Here is an 18,195-nt window from a genome sequence, read left to right on the forward strand (position 1 = left end):
AGCAATGAAATGATGCTGACCCTAACCCTGAGTGAATCTCGGGAATCCCAGTGGGTAGTCAGATGAAACGGACCTCCCACCTCCCCTCAGGGCACATCCAATGCATCTGATGAGTAGACGGCTTAGAGATTTCAAACCTGCAACCTCTGGGCTTGAATCTTTGTTTGAAGTGGCCCCCAGAGTAATGTCTGCAGCTGCACACTGCCTTCAAAAAGCTGTCACTCAAACTGCAACGTGTGCTTGTCATGCATGCTCTGAAGTCTTCAACCCATGCGAGTGTGTGTGTGTGTGTGTGTGTGTGTGATGCTTGTGTTACATCTATGCACATCTCCGTGTGAGTTTCAGATAGCAGTAGTCATCACCTTAGCAACAAAAACAGCTACCTTGCTACCTGGCATTCTGTCTCTTTGAAAACGGTCGCAGGGTTTTTCTTTTTTTCTTGTTTTTTTTTTTTGGGCGCAGACAAGCAGAAAGATAGAAAGGCAGAAATGAACTGAGGGGGTGATGGAGGAAGAGAGTGAGAATGAAAAGAAACAAGTGGGGGATGGGGCTAGATTTCAGGCTGATTTGATGGGAACAGCACACGCTTTGCTCACATCCTTTCTGGGCTTTCTTTTCATTTGTGCTGCATCAAACTCTGCAATTTCCAGGACTTTCGCAGCACTCTAAGCACTCCACGCAATCCCTTAATGAAAATACTCCGCCCTTTTCTGCTCTGCTTATTTGTCTTATCTCCCCGTTCATTCCCTTTCCATCTCCTCTCGCCTTTTAAAGTGTTTTTGACATCAAAGGCAGTTTGTTCTGTAACACAGAAATACATTTTCTAAATGATTTAGTTCCATCACAGCTACTGTAGGGCTAAGCGATATATACACATATCACATCCACATCATGATATAAGACTGGTTATTGTCTGAGATTTGGATATGAGGTATAGAAATATCATGATATAGCATACATGTTGTCTATAGCTAGTTTTAAAGCAGAGCTCCCTCTAATTACAACTTAACTTTATGCTGCTGTGGTGCTTTGGGCGCTAATTCATTTTGTCAAATATTTGACGCTCGTTGGTTCTAACTTATGTGTCATGTTGAGGTTTGGTGCTAAAATATTGTTTCAATCATAATTTACATAATTTAATTTAATCATTGCTTACTGTAACATTTGGATTAGTTCAGTAAGACTAATTCACAATGTTTATTTTGATTTCACACTTTCTCTGGCGGTGCTGGTAATTTCCTTGCTGTGGTGCAGCACCACTGCTAAATTAATACTGAGGAAACATTGATGATCATCCCATTACAATAAAGGCATTTTAATTATTTCAGAAGACAGTGCCTTGCCTGAGTCCAAGAAGACTCCCTACTCAAACATTTTTTGACGGAGGAAAGATTGTTTGAAAGGCTGCCTTAAAGAAAACAAATGCAATTTTCTGAACTTATTAGACTGCTCTTGCTGTTCCATTGTCTTATCCACATTAATACTGCATTATTAATAAAAAAAATCTCTTCTGTGTAAATACTTCATGAAACCACCAGTAGTCATCCCCACAATATCATCACAACATCAATACTGAGGCTCTGAATCAATGATATTGTGATATTTGATTTTATCCGTGTTGCCTAGCCATGGTTGCAGCACAGATTTAAGGATTTTGAGTAAATGCATAGAAAAGCTACTTCGTCTAAGCAGGGGCGGGTGTGATGGTGTGTGTCTGCCACAGTTTATGTCAGGCAGTAACTTATCTGCAGTAATGTTATTCCACCATCTTGGTTTTATAGGTGACAGATACTGATGTATGGTATGCCGATGGCGGAGTTTGGCTTTTTGACCTCTTTGTGTGTGTGTGTGTGTGTGTGTGTGTGCCTGCATGCATGCATGCATACATGTATTTTGAACCATCTGACCCTCCCGTGGCCTCTGAGTGTTTTTTAAAGACCTAAATCTGTTTCCTCCCTTTTTCTTAACTCATGATTCAGGGCATTCTTGAACTCTGACCTTTAGAGAGAGGTGAGGGATTGTCCAACTTGCCCTCCTCACTTCCCTCATCCCTCCCTTTTCTACCCCAATTGTCTGACTTTTAAGGACCAGCTTTTCCTTTTCAGGGCTAATTATCAGTTATACAGCCTCCATATGGCTGTATAGAAACACAATTAGTAAAAGGAACATTACCACCCAAAGCGGCTTTGTAATTCTGTGGCTGTATTGGCCCTTACTGTGGTATATGGCTTTGAAAATTACCTTCAATTCAAGCTACTTTACAATGGAGCGACATTTCCTACAATAGATCCACATTACACTTCGAAGCAGACAATGGGACCACATTAGCTCCCCGCTGGAGCCGCGCTGGTGGCAGCAGTCACTCTGCTGGACTTCTGACCCTGCCCTCATGTGTTTGCATGCACACACACACTCACACACACACACACACACACACACACACACACACACACACACACACACACACACACACACACAGACCTGTTGTCCAATTCTAATATGTCAAGAAATACGTCCAAATGTAAATTCATGCTCACATACACATGCACGCACACACACAGACACTGGTCAATGAAAATTTTCTCTCCTCTGTCTCTGTTAACAGTGCATGTGCTCTGCTGCCATGGCAACCATGGCTCCTCCCCTCACATTTCTTCTCCTGCTGCTTCAACTGGCTGATGGCTCATTCCCAGAGGAACCCAGTCCACTCAGCTATGCTCCCTTAGAGGGTACGTCTCCTTTCCTATGTGTGTGTGTGTGTGTGTGTGTGTGTGTGTGTGTGTGTGTGTGTGTGTGTGTGTGTGTGTTTGAGTGCACGTGCGTGCATGTGCGTTTGCGTGTGCACACAGCATTGATGAATGGCTCCTTGGTAAATGTGGAGATTTGGGGTCAAGGGTCACAGCCTTGGCATGGAGCTGCTTTACAACAACCAAGGCTCGCAGATAAATACAGAGCATTCTCTCCAAGTCTCCCTGACAGTGTAAGTGAGGCAAGAAACAAACAAACAAATAAACAAAGCAGGATTTGAAAGATGGTGGAAGATTTAAAGACAAAAGAACAGACAGCTGGATGAGGAAACGGAGATGACGGGACAGCAGGCGGAGGATGGAGAAGAGGTGATGAGGAAGAGAGAGAGAGAGAGAGAGAGAGAGAGAGAGGAGACAGGTGGAGATGGATAGCTGTGTCCTCTCTCCCTTCCCTGCAGTCAAGGACGATGAGACGTTTCCCCACTTTGTCTCCTGATGATGAGGGCTCCCTATGGAGACCATGCATCACATTGTCCTCCTCTGAACCTCCCCTTAGTCTGCTATGGCCACACTCTCTCTGCCAAGCTCCTCCTCCTGTTGCTCCACTGTCCACTGTCCATCTAAAATGTTCCCATTACAGAGGACACACCCTTATCCCAATAATGTTCACAATAACATAGCAAGGATTATCACGCAGCATTCTCTTGGCCATGGAGCTGCACAGATCAGTGCCAGTGAAAACCTCTGACAGGATTAAACCGTTTCATTGACATGACCGATACTCCATTTGTCAGCCATTCCTCTAAGCGTCATCTCTCCCTGTTTTCCTGAATGAAAACATCAAGGATGAGTGCAGACAGTATTAAAGTTAAGAGAAGATAAGATAAGATAAGATAAGATAAGATAAGATAAGATAAGATAAGATATTCCTTTATTAGTCCCACAGTGGGGAAATTTCCAGCATTACAGTAGCAAAGTGGATAGCAAAATATGAAGCAAATTTACATTATAAACAGATAATAAATAGCAGCAAGCAATATAAACACTACAAACAAGGAATATAGAAAAAATAGCTGTCTTGTGACCCGATGGATTTCATTCAAATGGGCAAAGACGAGGCTAAAGCAACAACAGCACTTTCCCTGTCCCCAACTGTGAAAGTGCCCCTGAGCAAGGCACTTAAAGGTGTGTAGTTTGTGACCACTAGTGGGACTACAGCACACAGTAGGAAAACTGAGTCCATGAATTAGACCTATTTGTATCGCATGTTGTTACAGCAAGCCATGAGTTTGTTGTTAATTACTTTTACATAATTGTCTGCACTATCACACTTATATATTGTTAGTATTGTTATGGTATTTTTTCATATTTGTTTTTTAACATACACTGAGTCTGTGGGTATTTGTCTCATTTTTTTATTTGTAAAGCACTTTGTAACTGCTATTTTGAAAAATGCCTTATAAATAATGTTCACTCACTTATTTACTTACTGACTATTCCAAAATAAGGTTTTGCAAATGCCTTTTGAGGCAGGAAATAGATTCAGCATGTTTATAAGGCCTCAAGGACACACACACTGAGTGTTTTGGTGAGAAGTTTTGAACATAATGAGATGAGTGTGTTTACAAGGAGAGAAGCGTTGGATACCTTTAAATTCCAGCTGCTCCTGCGGAACGGTGACAGTTGCCAGGAGTACAAGAGGTCAAAAGATGTTTTTAGCCTCTGTATCTGCTCTGAATAAGTGTTTCCAAATCTCGCTCTCTCTGTCTCCATCTGTGCGTGTCAGTGGTGAGGAGGTATCCGGTGTTCTTGGGCAGGGCACATCGTTCGGCTCAGAGACAGGAGCTGCACATCCAGACCGTCCTCCAAGTCAACCGAACGCTCTACATCGGAGCCAGGTAACCAACGGCAACCACCTCCAACAGTGTACAAGCGCAGCATACACTTTAATATCCTTTGCCTTCATTTGATGTCACAGCTTCCATCAGCTGCCACTCTGTGGAAGCCATTTTGCATTTTGTCCTTGTGAGGATGCACAGAAATTTGGGAATCTGAAATTTGACCCAATATTACAGTTATACTAAATTTATGTTGACTTTGTCCTGGTTGATTATGCTGCATTATAATCACTGTTTAATCATGACCTTGAGTATTTCTATTTTGTGAGACTTTTTACAGGAAAATATTGCACTTTTTACTCCTTTTAACTACATTTATCTGACAGCTTTCACATGTAAAACATAAACTATGATGCATCGTCGAAGCTGAAACTAGCCAACAGTATATGGAGCAGTTAGAGCATCAACATTAAAATACTTCTTACCAGTTAACACATCAATAATTCAACGGCAAACTATGCAGCTTCAAATGGGAGGGCACACCACTTTGTTTACTAATGTAAAGGATGAAGCTGAGGAACGATAAATCCCCTCAGGTTCATGCCAAGACTAATAACACATAGAACTAATGGAGCACTTTTAAATACCATATCATGAATCTAACGTTTTGATGTCAAAATATACACAAAAGGAATGGAGCAAAATTGCATATTTATGTATAATTTCTTATATTTTTGGTTACAATTGGGTATAAGAGTTGTCTTGAACTGCTGAGGTACTTCTAAGTTGTATTCTTTTGAGAACTGAGTGACAATTTTTCATCACGAGGTTCGCTGCCCTCCCCACTGAAACTGCACAGTCTGCCTTTAACACTCTGGAAGGAACTGTTCCTCGCAATGATTACTTTTGCCTTTGATACTTAAGTACATTTTCCCTGCTAATGCCTCTATGCTTTCACTCACATAACATTATGAATGCATGACGTTTGCAATGTGGTATTGCTACTTTCATGTAAGTAAAGGATTTGACCACCTTTTCCACCGCGGCTGTGTTTTGTAGAGATGACTTGTACAGAGTGGAGCTGGATAACATGGCAGGGGATGAGATGTTCTACAGCAAGGTAAGACCCTCATTATCCTGCACACACAGACCCAAAAATACACACACACACACACACACACACACACACACACACACACAACTGAGAATCTACACATGTACACACGTAACATACATTCATGTTTTGTCTCTGGTATATTCCTTTGGCAGAAGCGAACATGGGAATCCAATAAGAATGACATTCGAGTCTGCCGGATGAAGGGCAAGCATGAGGTCAGATATCACAGTGATAACGCTCGCTCACACACACACACATGCGCACAAACAGTAACACATAGACTTTATGGTCTCGTTTTACATGCATTTACACTATCTGCCCTATCATACGGTTGAACAGACACACCAGCTGTTACAGAAATCACATCTCCTTCGGGCGCACCTGCATATGCCTGCCCACCCACCCGCAGACATATTCACAGAAATCTGATCATGTTCGTGCAGAATCAGCACATCACTTAATCACAGTTGCTCAATGAAATTTTACCCGAACCCACCAGACCCCAAACCGTCCATCCCAAAGTTTGAAACCCGACCTTGCACACCTGCATAATGTCACAGTCTGTGGAGAAGATGGGTGAGTTGAACAATCATGCCCGTATAGAAAGGGATAGTTGACAGTGGTCTGAGTTTTGAAGTGAATGTGATCAAATCTCCAGGAGAAAAACACTCCACGGGATTGAGCGGATGGGATGGCAGCCTGGGTGACAGGCCATAAGCTAAAATATTAGCTTTATTGTTTAAATGTAGCTGTGCCACGGGCACAATCCAATCTGGGCGGACTGGTGAAAAAAAAAAAAAAGAGAGAAGCAACTGGAAACATTAGAGGGGAAACTGAGCAGAGATAGTGACACAGCCTCAGGGAAGAAACTGTAATTGAAATCAGTCGAGGTGGAGGAGAGAGGTAGCAATGGGATGTGTGTAGGCGGAGGAAACCGTGGAAGAAACACATGGGGGGGGATAGACAGCCACTGGGTAGTAAGAAAACGACAGAGGGAAAACAAAAGCAGAAAAGAATGGCGTTGCTTCAAAGAGCACAGATGTATCACGAAAAAGAGACAGAGAGGAAAACACAATCAAAGTTTTGAGGACGGGAGGAGGGAGGGAAAATAAAATAGTGGGAGCCCAGGGAGAGGGATGGAGAGAGCATGAAATGAGAAGGAGGAACAGTAACAGACAGACAGGTGAGCTAGAACATGTTAGGCAAGGCAATGCAAGTTGATTTGTATAGCACCTTTCAAACACAAGGCAGTCGAAAGTGCTTGCGATGTTGGAGCCCTTTAGCTCAGATGGAGAGGTGAGGTCAAATTGTGAGTCTCAGAGCAGTGGGCATTACTCACGCCTCTGAAACATCTGACAGGAGGCCCTGACCTACTGTAGGAGTCTTCTAAAGAACAAGTTTGATATTTTTCAAGCCAGGCTGTAATAAAATAGCGATACCCATCATTTATAATGGTACATGGCATTGCCTCACTGCTAGTTTCAGTTACAGGAAAACTAACCGCTCTGCAGTCCAGCAGCACATTTGTTGTCAGCCTCCACAGAAATATCTTCTTGACCTCAGCTGTCCATCTTGCAAATTTCCAACATGACAACATGGCGGAAGCAGTGTTGAATTAGGATAAATCCGTGTTCACAAAAAAACATAAACTCTGAGCTGTCGTCCACACAGAACCCCAAAGAAAAGAGTGTTGATTTGTCCTTTGCTGACTCTGTGAACGCCACATAGTCGCAGATGAGAAATTGACAAGATGGGTTCAGGTGCACGTAGCATTACCCAAGTTAGAAATAAAATCACGTGGTTGTGGATGTATCTAAATATTTATATTACCGGAAATGCGGAATAAAACCCATTAAAAACAATCGTTAATAACCATTTATTGGGGTACAAAATATAGACCCCTTACATGGCGGCCATTTTGACATGAAAAAGCAGGGTAAACATGGGTGTTAGTAATGATGTTAATTTAGGTTTTGTTCCAGTTCAGTCTAACAGAACCAGGATCCTGGTATTCTTCTTGGTTCACTGGAGAGACTCCAGTACTCTTAAAAGGAATGGAGCCTAATTAATGTCATTAGTAACAATAAATGGTGTTGAAAAAAAAAAAAAAAGTTTTATTTCAAGCTGTATATGACCGAGCTGGGAGTTTCCTGTTTTCGAAAAGGCCATTTATAATCCACAAATAAAGGCTGAAGATTGATCAGTGTGCTCCAGCCTCCTCCTCCCTCAAATTGTGTCCTGTCTGGTCTAGAAAGACCAGTTGGATGATGTGTGGTGAAGCTCTTTTTCCAGGAAATTTCTAATGTTTTTCACGGCTGAAAATGAACGAGTGGCGAGTTCCTCATCACTAAAGCTCGGGGTGAGGTTGTGCGATGTACAGTTGTTTTAAATGATGGGTATCGACATTTTAATACAGACATGATTGAAAAATATTGATCCTATCTTTTAAGCATATTAAGCATAGCACACCAGTGTCCCCTTGAACACAACGCTGAAATTTATGCAGGTTCCAACAAGTCGAGCGTTGCCCGCTCTGGGACAGACCACCTGTGTGCCCACACACACCCAGGTGTGTGCATATAACTGCATATGTGATTAAGTAAATAATCCGGCTAAATCAACTTCCACTGTGAAGGTTGCCGTCACGTTATTCCCATCCTGTTGTGTTTCTCCAGATGGGGTGGTGTTCAGGGTGTTATTTCCCCTAAGGATTGTTTTAAGCTGCGTGCTTCATGGCTCATAATGGCGGTCTTTATGCTCTGATTGGTAGTTTTGAGCCGAGCTTCAGTCCAAAACAGTCTTTTTCAAGTTGATCTGTACCATGTGATTTTCTCCATCTCTCTTCTCTTTTTCGATTACGTTTTTGTTTTTTTCTCTTCTAACAGGGAGAGTGCCGGAATTTCATCAAAGTTTTACTCAGCCAGCACGGTGGCCTGTTTGTATGTGGAACAAACGCCTTCAACCCGCTGTGTGCCAACTACACTGTTAGTACCCGCCTTTGTGTCTGTCTGTCTGTCAGTCAGTCTGTCTGTCTGCTCGTCTGCTGAGATATAAATGTTCTCCTCTACTGTGTTGCAGAAAGACACTCTAGAAATGGTGGGAGAGCCTGTCAGTGGAATGGCACGGTGCCCATATGACCCACGGCATGCCAACGTGGCTTTATTTGCAGGTAGACACCTTGTTTTTTACATGCCAAAGCTGAAGAATTGAGGGATTCCAGCATACATCAGACACCAGCTCTCAGCCCCAGGGAGGGAAGCTTCTGTGCCCTTGTGTTTACCTTTGCAAATGATTTATAGTCAGACCTCTCGCTGCATTGCTTGTTTGGTTTTAATCTTCCTGACCTTGTGCTATCTCTCCATCTGTATCTGCTCCTTCTTCGTAATCTCTCCCTCTCTCCTTCTCCTCCTCCTCCTCCTCTCTCCCTCTCTTTTCTCTGCCTCTCTCGCAGATGGAAGCCTCTTTACCGGTACTGTGACAGACTTCCTAGCCATCGATGCGGTGATCTATCGCAGCCTCGGCGACAGCCCCGCCCTCCGCACAGTCAAACACGACTCCAAATGGTTCCGAGGTACTTGCAAAAACAGACGCGTTATAAATGACTCTCCAAAGCTTGATACCTTCAATGAGGAAGCAAACAACAGAAAACACCATCATTACCCCTCAACGCTTTATTAAAAAATCCTAACACTGAAGTTGTCTTTTCACAGCTGGCTCACAGGGGAATGAGATTCATCTCGGGGGGTAAATGGTGAAATACATTTGGGAAAACCAGACATGATTAGGCCAACATGACACTGACTTAATAGCTCTATTATAAGTGGAACACACTCAGATATGGAGTGATGTATTGAGGTTAGCTCAACTCCACAGATCCGGGGGTTTTAACAAGCCAGTGGCGTTCAATCCAGCCTGTTTTCCGCTGAGGAAAGGCGAGCCCTAGCAGGTCAGAGCAGGAGCAGCGCTGGATGAATAAATGATAAATAATGTGTCTCTGGTTGTCCATGGTGATAAATTAAACAGGACATGAATATTTGATGACCGACCCCAGTAGACGCCAGCCGTCCATGTTGATGTGATTGTTATTACAGTGCCATGTCAGTGGATGTGGAGCGTTACGCTTGGCCCTCAAGGCACTTTTGTGAGTCTGTGTGCATGTGTGCGTGTGTGTGTGTGTGTGTGTGCATGTGTGTGTGTTTAACAATAATTTTCTTAAATTAATTTCCAGAGCCCTACTTTGTGAGCGCTGTCGAGTGGGGGCCTCATATCTATTTCTTCTTCAGAGAGATGGCCATGGAGTTTCATCACCTAGAGAAGGTACACTATCTATCTATCTATCTATCTATCTATCTGTCCATCCCATTTTATTCCACTACTTCCTCTTTTCGACTGTGTATTACATGTGTTTTTCTAGGTGATGGTGTCCCGCGTGGCACGGGTGTGCAAGGCGGATCTGGGCGGCTCTCAGCGCGTGTTAGAAAAACAGTGGACGTCATTTCTGAAGGCGCGTCTCAACTGCTCCGTCCCCGGGGACTCCCACTTCTACTTCAACCTCTTACACGCCACCAGTGATATCATCCACATGCAGGGACGGGACGTGATCCTGGGTCTGTTCTCCACGCCGCCCAACAGGTACGCTGACACACACGGTGCGCAAAGTAACTCCACTGAGAGTTACTTTCTCTCACCATTCCCCTGTCTTCCTTTCCCTGGCAGCATCCCTGGTTCAGCAGTGTGTGTGTTTGACATGCAGCAGCTCGCCCACGTCTTTGAGGGCAGGTTCAAGGAGCAGAAATCCCCAGAGTCCATCTGGACCCCTGTACCGGATGAAGCAGTCCCCAAACCAAGGTACTCTCATGCAAAGTGTAGACAGGACTTTGGCAGAATCCTGTTGTTGCTGCTGTCGGGAGAATCTGCCTCACATAAAGTCTTATTAATGTCTTGTTATAAACCCCACCTGTCAGTCAGACTGCACCTTACCTCCTATTCAGCAACTCTTATAATATAGCCTCCAGCAATCTGCGAAAGCACTCCTCTGGCTCCATTCTTTCTCTTTCTCTTACTCCATTCCTCTCTAGCCATCCACCTATCTCTTGTTCTTTCTATATTTGTGTGTATATTCCTGTCCTATCCTCTCACCCTCTTTTTTTCTTACGCAATAAATGTCTCTGTCTGCAGGCCGGGCGGCTGCACGGTGCAGGGCTCCAGATTTAGCTCCTCTACCACACTGCCGGACGAGGTGCTGAACTTTGTGAAGACCCACCCGCTGATGGACGAGACCGTTCCACTGCTGGGACATCGACCCTGGGTGGTCAAGACCATGGGACGGTACGCAGACCTTACTATAGTTCATAGTTATAATATTAAATTATACCATTAAAAGTTTAAAGACTATGCCAAACATTTCACCTCTCTCTCTCTCTTTCTCTCTTTCTCTCTCTCTCTCCCTCTATCTATCTATCCATCCAGGTACCAGTTGACAGCCATGGTAGTGGACACAGAAGCCGGTCCCTATAAGAACCGTACAGTTTTGTTCCTGGGTTCCACGCGAGGAACCGTCCTCAAGTTCCTGATGATCCCCAGTGGGGACTCCATCTCTCACAGCAGCGTCTTTCTGGAGGAGGTGGAGGGATTCAACCCCGAGAAGTGAGTAGAAATCAAGAGATTTTGCCTTTTATCCTTAATAAATTATAAAGTTGATCTCACAATCCTTTCACTGCCGGTAATCGTGCTGCTCCGAGCATATCAGGTCTGACGCCACCCGTCTTCAGCGGAGCACTTGAAAGCGGCTCCGCTCTTTGCCCAGCAGCTGTCATTGCTTATGCTTATTTCAAACTGAAACGCAGCTCAGAACTGATGCCGTGGTGTTATGACTGCAGGACAGACTGAGCTGATGACTGATGGCTCTCGAAGCGGCATAAAAGTTATGTTGTGTAGATTGAAGTTTTAGCTATTAAAGATTTTCTCTGGGTTGTTGCTCCTCTGGAGACAGAAGCCCGGAGGCGGAGGCAAAAAAAAAAAAAAAAAAAAAAAAAAAAAAACCTGCCATTTCGGAGTCCAAGTCAGTTAATTGGTAAATTTAAATGGCACAAAAAGAACTATGGCAAAAAAAGAATATAAATGGCAATAACTGCCTTTTTAAATCATTCATGAGCATGACATTCATGATCTTTAGCAGACCACCTAGATAGCTGCAGGCTTAAAGAGTTTTAAAGAATAACTAAAGAGTTTCTAAACCCCAAACCCAAATCTCTGAGGTAGGGTGTGTCGTCTTGGGTGGCAGGTGATGTCACCTGTAAAGTACAATAGGAGGTGACATCACCTGCATCACCTGCCACCAATGACCAGACAACTAATGCTTCTTTTACACCACTACCCTTTTACACTGACCTAAAATCCCACTATCATCAGCACCTTGTGCTCAATGTACATGGATTTTACTGCCAAGTTTGACTCTGTCACAGTCATGGGTAATTTTCCACTTCAGCTCTGGCCATCCTGTTCACTTGAGAGCTTGGCTGTTTTTTTCACCTGGAACTACCAGTTAACAAAAAAAAAAAAAAAAAAAAAAATAGCGAGTGACACCATTTACATTAGCAGATGTCCCAGGCTGCTCCAGGTTAGCTGTCACACTCTTCTGACGTTCCGGTGGACTCTCATTACAACAAAACAACAAAATGAGTTCAATCCAAAAAATGGTGATTTATTGGTTTGTGATATTACAGCAGTTAAAGTTGCACTGAGGTTAGGACTGCCTGCCTAAAATGTAGAGCACATCCGCGTCTACGTAGGTTGCAAATTAGCAATTGACCCCTTAACACATTTGCTGATCAGATCCGAAGCTGCTAATTACTTGGGACCGTTGTGTGAGTTCAGAACGCAAAACTAAAATGCCCGGTTAACCCGTTTACACCGAGCTCAAATCCCAGATGGTAGTGTGATTTTAGGCCAGTGCAAAAAGGGGTAGAGCTAACCAATATCTCCGTCCCCAAAGCAGCTCTGCCTCTGCCTCCAGCCTGCGTGAGACCTATCTGTCTCACAGCAGCAACACATTAGACCTTTGAAACATCACAGGTTCATTTTGAGGTGAAAACAGAGGAGTCCTCCACCTCCGCTGTCTTCACACCCCTCCCTCTCTCCATCTCCAGGTGTGGTGAAGAATCTGCCCAGGCTCGCCAGCTCTTGTCTCTGTCGCTGGACCGGATAAGCCACACTCTGCTGCTGGCCTTCCCCTCCTGTCTGGTCAGAGTGCCGACCTCTCGCTGCCACCTCCACTCACGCTGCATGAAGTGAGTAACACTGGATCACCTGTTATTTTTGCTGGAGAACACTTGATAACATTTGTCAGTCTGGTAATTAGGTCAGCTTCATTAGTGATAATGGCCGCCAGGTGCTCCTTACTGGCCGACTCCTGATTTGTCCGCACTCCTTCCCACCTTGTTAGCTGTCCGGTGACAACAAAAAAAGAAACATCACAGTCACATTTGGCATTTGTGTTTTCTGGTCTACAGCTACTTGTTACATCTATTGTTTCCCTTACCATTTATTTTGGGAGAATTTGTTTACTTTGGAAATCACACTGAAATTGAAAAGAAAGGTTTCAAGATCCCCTTCATCTGAGTTTTATATTTGAGAGACAATTATTTATCAGGAACATCAATGAAGCCATTTATTTATTAGATATTTTGAAAGAGCTTTTAAAGTAGAACTTCCGACTTTGAACCTGTCCCACAGCAGCGTTATTGAACTTAAATTATACTTGAAATAGGGAAACCAGCAAGAGGAAGCAGGCATATTGCCCAGCTATGTTTGTTGGGTACCAAGATGCACCATACAAATTTCTGCATACATTTATATTTCAGACATCTGTTGGGATTTAGGTTCACATTCTCAGAAAATATAATCAGCCCACGATGGCGAGCAAGGTTGGAATAGTAAATTGGCAAACGTCACTGCTAAATTCAAGCAGATGTTGAAATTGTTAAAGACTGGTAACTAATTTGATCTTAGTTAGGTCAATCTGAAGTCCTCACTAATGTGTTAAGACAGTTTTATATAGAGAGAGTCATCTTCCAGGTAGAGTTTCCCGCTATGAATGTGAAGTAAGATCAATGTGGTTGCTATGGGAATATGGTCACCTCAACTTCTATTTTATTGTAACCATTATATTTTCATTTCTGTCTCTCTATCTCTCTCTTTGTGTGTGTCGTGTCGTGTCTGTGTGTGTGTGTGTGTGTGTGTGTGTGTGTGTGTGTGTGTGTGTGTGTAGGAGCTGTCTTGCCTCCAGAGACCCCTACTGCGGCTGGACCAGAGGCAGCACCTGCTCCTTCCTGAGACCAGGCACACGGTGAGGAGAACACACCAATTTATAAATTCCCCTTCTTCTATTGCCGTGATGTCTGCATAGTAAATACGATTCACTGGGGAAATAATTTTACTGGAAAAGTAGCAGCACTCTCATGTGCTTTATATGGAATTTTCAAGTCTTCTAAATTAATAGTGAATTTACAGAAGATAGTGTGCACATATTGCACATATATGGAATAAGGGAATAAATTCAATAAAGTTGGGTGATTTGAGAGAGCATGTTTAAATTATTAATGTACCTGGGTTCATAGCCCTGTGTACGCAAGCATCCAGCCTGCTGAAGTGTCCTTGAGCAAGAAAGTGAATCCTGTCCGGTTCCTGTCGCTGCTTGTAGCTGAAACCTCTGCTCTGATTTCCCCGCTGAAGGGAGAGCAAAAAGAGAAAACCACCACACGGATCAATAATGTATCCCATTACATTGAGTCATATTAATAAAATGCTACTTGCTCTATGAGGATATATAACATGGCACACAGATATTTCTTGCTGCCCTCAGTCCCTGATCTTCTATTCTGTGATCAATATGTGACTGCAGGCTACCTTTTCAGCAAGACGTGGAATATGGAAACACCACCTCTCGCCTTGGAGACTGTGACGGTAGGTTGCAGCACTGTAACATGGATGCTTACGCCTGCCTGGCACACAATGGACTAGCAGGCAGTCTCCTCCTAGTGGCTCAGCACCTCATTACACCTGTCTACTTCCCACTGAACATTTTGTTCTGAAATAACTCTAATACTGGCAAAGGGGAGTCTGTCCATGACAACTCCTGTAATTTTAGCACAGTTTAATTATCCAGCGTGTAATGTGATTTCCTCTCCAGCTCATTATATTGGATTAAGATCCATCAAGAAGGCATTCATTCAGCCTTGATATTAAAAATTGAGTCTTGGTGTCGTTCTCCGAGCTGAAGCAGGTGGGAGTGCAGCAAGGATTTTGGTTTCACCTGCACTTCCTACAGGTCAAAGTGCTCTCGGTGTGAGACGTTTTAATTGGAAACGATGTGAAAGAGGAGCAACTCCTGCTAGACAGTGCAAGACAGCAGGATGGGGGGAATGCAGCGTCTTATCGTTTCTAAAGCTTTGTTCCCTCAAAGCTGAGTATCTGGCAGAGGAATGACTGAGGCTGGCCAGTAAGCTAGCTGGAAATAGCTTAGCATGAAACACTGATGTCACTTCTGTAGAGATCGAAGGCTCAAATGTCAGCAGGGCCTGAGAGGGCCTCTTAAAACTTTGAAAATGCTGAGCTCTGAAATACACCAACTCTGTGGTGACCATTATCAGGGCCCCAAAGTCATTTTGTTTCCAGCAAATTCTCTCTGAACTGTTCTGCCCGTTTTAGGCCAGTTTCAAAGCAATCAAAGCTGTTTAGTTACAGATCTGTATTTCTGGAAAAAAAAAAAAAAAAAACCTCAACAAAATAGACTGCGCAGTGCATTCCAAGTGCTCTTTGCTGTCATCTGTTTTAAACTGATATATAGCCCGTTATTTTCTATCCTAGTCTTAGAGGGTGATAGCTGCAGAAGTGAGTGATGCTAGATTGCAGAGCGGACAGACTCTAACGCGAGTGGCGGTGAAAGCGCAGGAGAGGCAGAGCCAGAGACAGGCATGTGCTGCTGTGTCTGCAGATGGAAGTGATTACAGCTGGGTGGAAACACTGAGGTAATGGTATGCTGCGTGGAGAGGCTCTCTGGCCAGCCTGCAGAATGGAAACTGTGAGGAGAGGAGAGGAGAAAAGAGTAGAGGAGAGGAGAAGAGAGTCAGCTGTTGTGGTTTTGAGTGCCGCTGATGACAAGTGCAGGCCTCCCCCAGCCTGGAGCCTGTGGAGCCCCAAGGCCAGGCTGGAGAGAAACCCTTCTTCAACTTTATCGTCTTAGAAAATAATCTTATATTACAGAACATTATGATCATGAATTATGAGTATTATTGTAGTTATTGATTTATTATGATATATTGTATCCTTGTAAAGGGGAAAGCACTAACCAGGAGCTGCTGAATAGTACTAAATGTAATAACAATAATATTTGAACTGCACCCTGTGGACAGATATGCTCATAATAGAGAGAAACTTTCAGACAGGACTGCCGCTGTTCAACTAAATGTCACCCAGCTAATTGTGTCTCTGGATCTTTAGGAATTCTCCAGCAGAGTCTGCTGATTGAACCAGAGAGTCTCGTCTCCCTCAACCTGCTGGTGGCGTCTGCAGTCTCTGCATTCACCATCGGGGCCGCGCTCTCTGGCCTCGCCGTCTGCTGGATAATGGCCCACAAGCCCTCCAACCGTCGTCATGGAAACACGCCGCAGTCTTCCATCCAGCGGCGTGAGAGGGGCCTGCTGCGTAACGGAGGTGGAATGGGAGGCTCGGTGCTCAGCGTGACACGGCAGGGAGGCAGCGACCGCCCCTGCTCTCAGGGCGGGGAGACCCTGTTCGTCATGCCCAACGGCTGGGTGAAGTCAGGAGAGCTCGACCCGGGTTTCCTGCCCACCCCAGAGCACACGCCCCAGCAGAAACGTCGTGGCCTGCGCCTTTCGGACTCCAACTCTGGCGGCTGGGACACCAGCCAGACCTACCTGGGGGGAGGTTCTGTGGGTCTGGGCTCACCCTGCCGTATTCCCCCCTCTGTCTACCTGACCACCAGACTCTTCCAGCAGGGGGGAGGCGGGAGGCATGGAGGTGAGGGCCGGGGGGGCGATACACCACGCCAGCACTATGTCTGTCTGAGCAAGCAAGAAAAAGGAGGGAGGGGGACACCCAAAGCCCCGCTCAGAAAGTCTGCTGGAGAGTACGTTTACCCTATGACCCCCCAGGACTCACCTGAGCGCCGGAGGGTGGTGTCAGCCCCCAGCGCCCCAATGGAGTATGGGGAGCCCCTGCCTCTGCGTTGGCCTGCCCCGGAAGGATACATCCTCAGTAGTCACGGCATGGTCCCCGTCCCCCTGCCTCCGGCCTCCATGCCCACCCCCAGTGGCCAGTCCTACGTGTCCCAGCAACACACTCCTGGGCTGAGCAGGGCCCTGCTGAGAGGGGCTCTCGAGAGAGGGGAGCTGGGGGAGCTGGTGGATCTCAGCCAGCTGATGAGTAAGAAGAGCTGCAGTGAGAGGACTCAGGCTGGCCAGTGAGATAACAGGAGATGAAGGGAACAGGAGTCTTTCCTTGACCATAGCTCACTTCTTTATTTACATAAACCTCCTGCCCTCTCTTCTTTTTCCTCCTCTTTCTGTCCCTCCCCTTTTCCTCTACTTCCTTATGTCATTGTCATTCAGCCCCTCTGATCTCCCCTGTCAGTCTCTCAGGCAACACCCCCCACAGCCCCCACCCCCACGATGGGTCTGTCTCTATGATTGGCCACGCTGTGTGCCACTCATATCCTGCCTCGCACTAATTGGTCAGACAGACTGAGGTTGTTGCTGTGTCTGCATTGCAGAGTTGCCTCTCCTCCTGCTACTCTGAAACGACAGGAAGAGGGAGAGGAGAGGATAGAGAGGAAAGAAAGAAAGTAGGATGGGGGAGCAGATTAAAGAGAGGACGTAGACAGAGACAAAAAAGATGGACATGGCACTTAGAGGTTGCCTTTGCTGTGCACGGGGCTGCACAAAATAAACTGTGGCTGCAGAGCCAGTCAAATGCTACTACAGGAGAGGAATGCCTTTTTCCCCTCTTGGAAAACATACGTACAAGACTGCCACCCATCTGTTCTCTCCTATACATACCTGGTGGCCTGACTGCCAACGAGGCACTGCAAATGAAAATGTAAATTCTCTAAGCTGTAAATGGAAAACTGTCTTGACTACCGAGCTCTCGGTGACTCGTCAGCTTAACAAGGCAAAAACATGGACCGAAGTCATTTTGACTGTAAACAGACACCTAATGGAGGAAGAGGCATGAGTGTGCACATGCAACTGCTCTTTCTCCGTTTCTCTTTCTCTCTCTCTCTCTCTTCCTCTTTGCTGCACACACACACACACACACACACACAAAGAAGCACACTTGTATTTGTACAAGTGATGTCAGGCATTTATTCCATGTACACGAGAAGCGAGATGTATGTGCCAAATGCCTTGGATCTGTCTCGTAGGGATATGAGTCCATAACTCACCTCCCTGGAGAGCAGAACGCAGGACTGAAA

General features: G+C 45.0%; 1 protein-coding gene across 1 annotated transcript; it reads left to right on the plus strand.

The window, feature by feature from the left end:
- The first annotated feature begins 2,608 nt into the window (after positions 1–2,608).
- Positions 2,609–17,188, plus strand: LOC115374767 (semaphorin-6B-like). The gene is made up of 16 exons (XM_030073879.1): positions 2,609–2,729; positions 4,534–4,645; positions 5,645–5,705; positions 5,855–5,917; positions 8,588–8,686; positions 8,781–8,871; positions 9,154–9,273; positions 9,931–10,019; positions 10,117–10,334; positions 10,419–10,550; positions 10,881–11,030; positions 11,172–11,348; positions 12,851–12,991; positions 13,972–14,049; positions 14,605–14,666; positions 16,203–17,188. Exons 1-16 carry the CDS (start codon positions 2,609–2,611, stop codon positions 17,186–17,188), a joined length of 2,700 nt encoding a protein of 899 aa, XP_029929739.1.
- The last annotated feature ends 1,007 nt before the right edge of the window (positions 17,189–18,195 follow it).

Source organism: Myripristis murdjan, chromosome 17 (genome assembly GCF_902150065.1).
Source record: "Myripristis murdjan chromosome 17, fMyrMur1.1, whole genome shotgun sequence".
NCBI classification, from domain to species: domain Eukaryota; kingdom Metazoa; phylum Chordata; class Actinopteri; order Holocentriformes; family Holocentridae; genus Myripristis; species Myripristis murdjan.

What these genes read in the sequence shown, in the direction of transcription:
- LOC115374767 (XM_030073879.1), top strand. Translation starts at nt 2,609, where the DNA reads ATGTGCTCTGCTGCCATGGCAACCATGGCTCCTCCCCTCACATTTCTT. An exon ending in CAACGTGGCTTTATTTGCAG is followed by an intron (nt 8,872 to 9,153) that starts GTAGACACCTTG and finishes CCTCTCTCGCAG; the next exon opens with ATGGAAGCCTCTTTACCGGT. An exon ending in AGTTTCATCACCTAGAGAAG is followed by an intron (nt 10,020 to 10,116) that starts GTACACTATCTA and finishes GTGTTTTTCTAG; the next exon opens with GTGATGGTGTCCCGCGTGGC.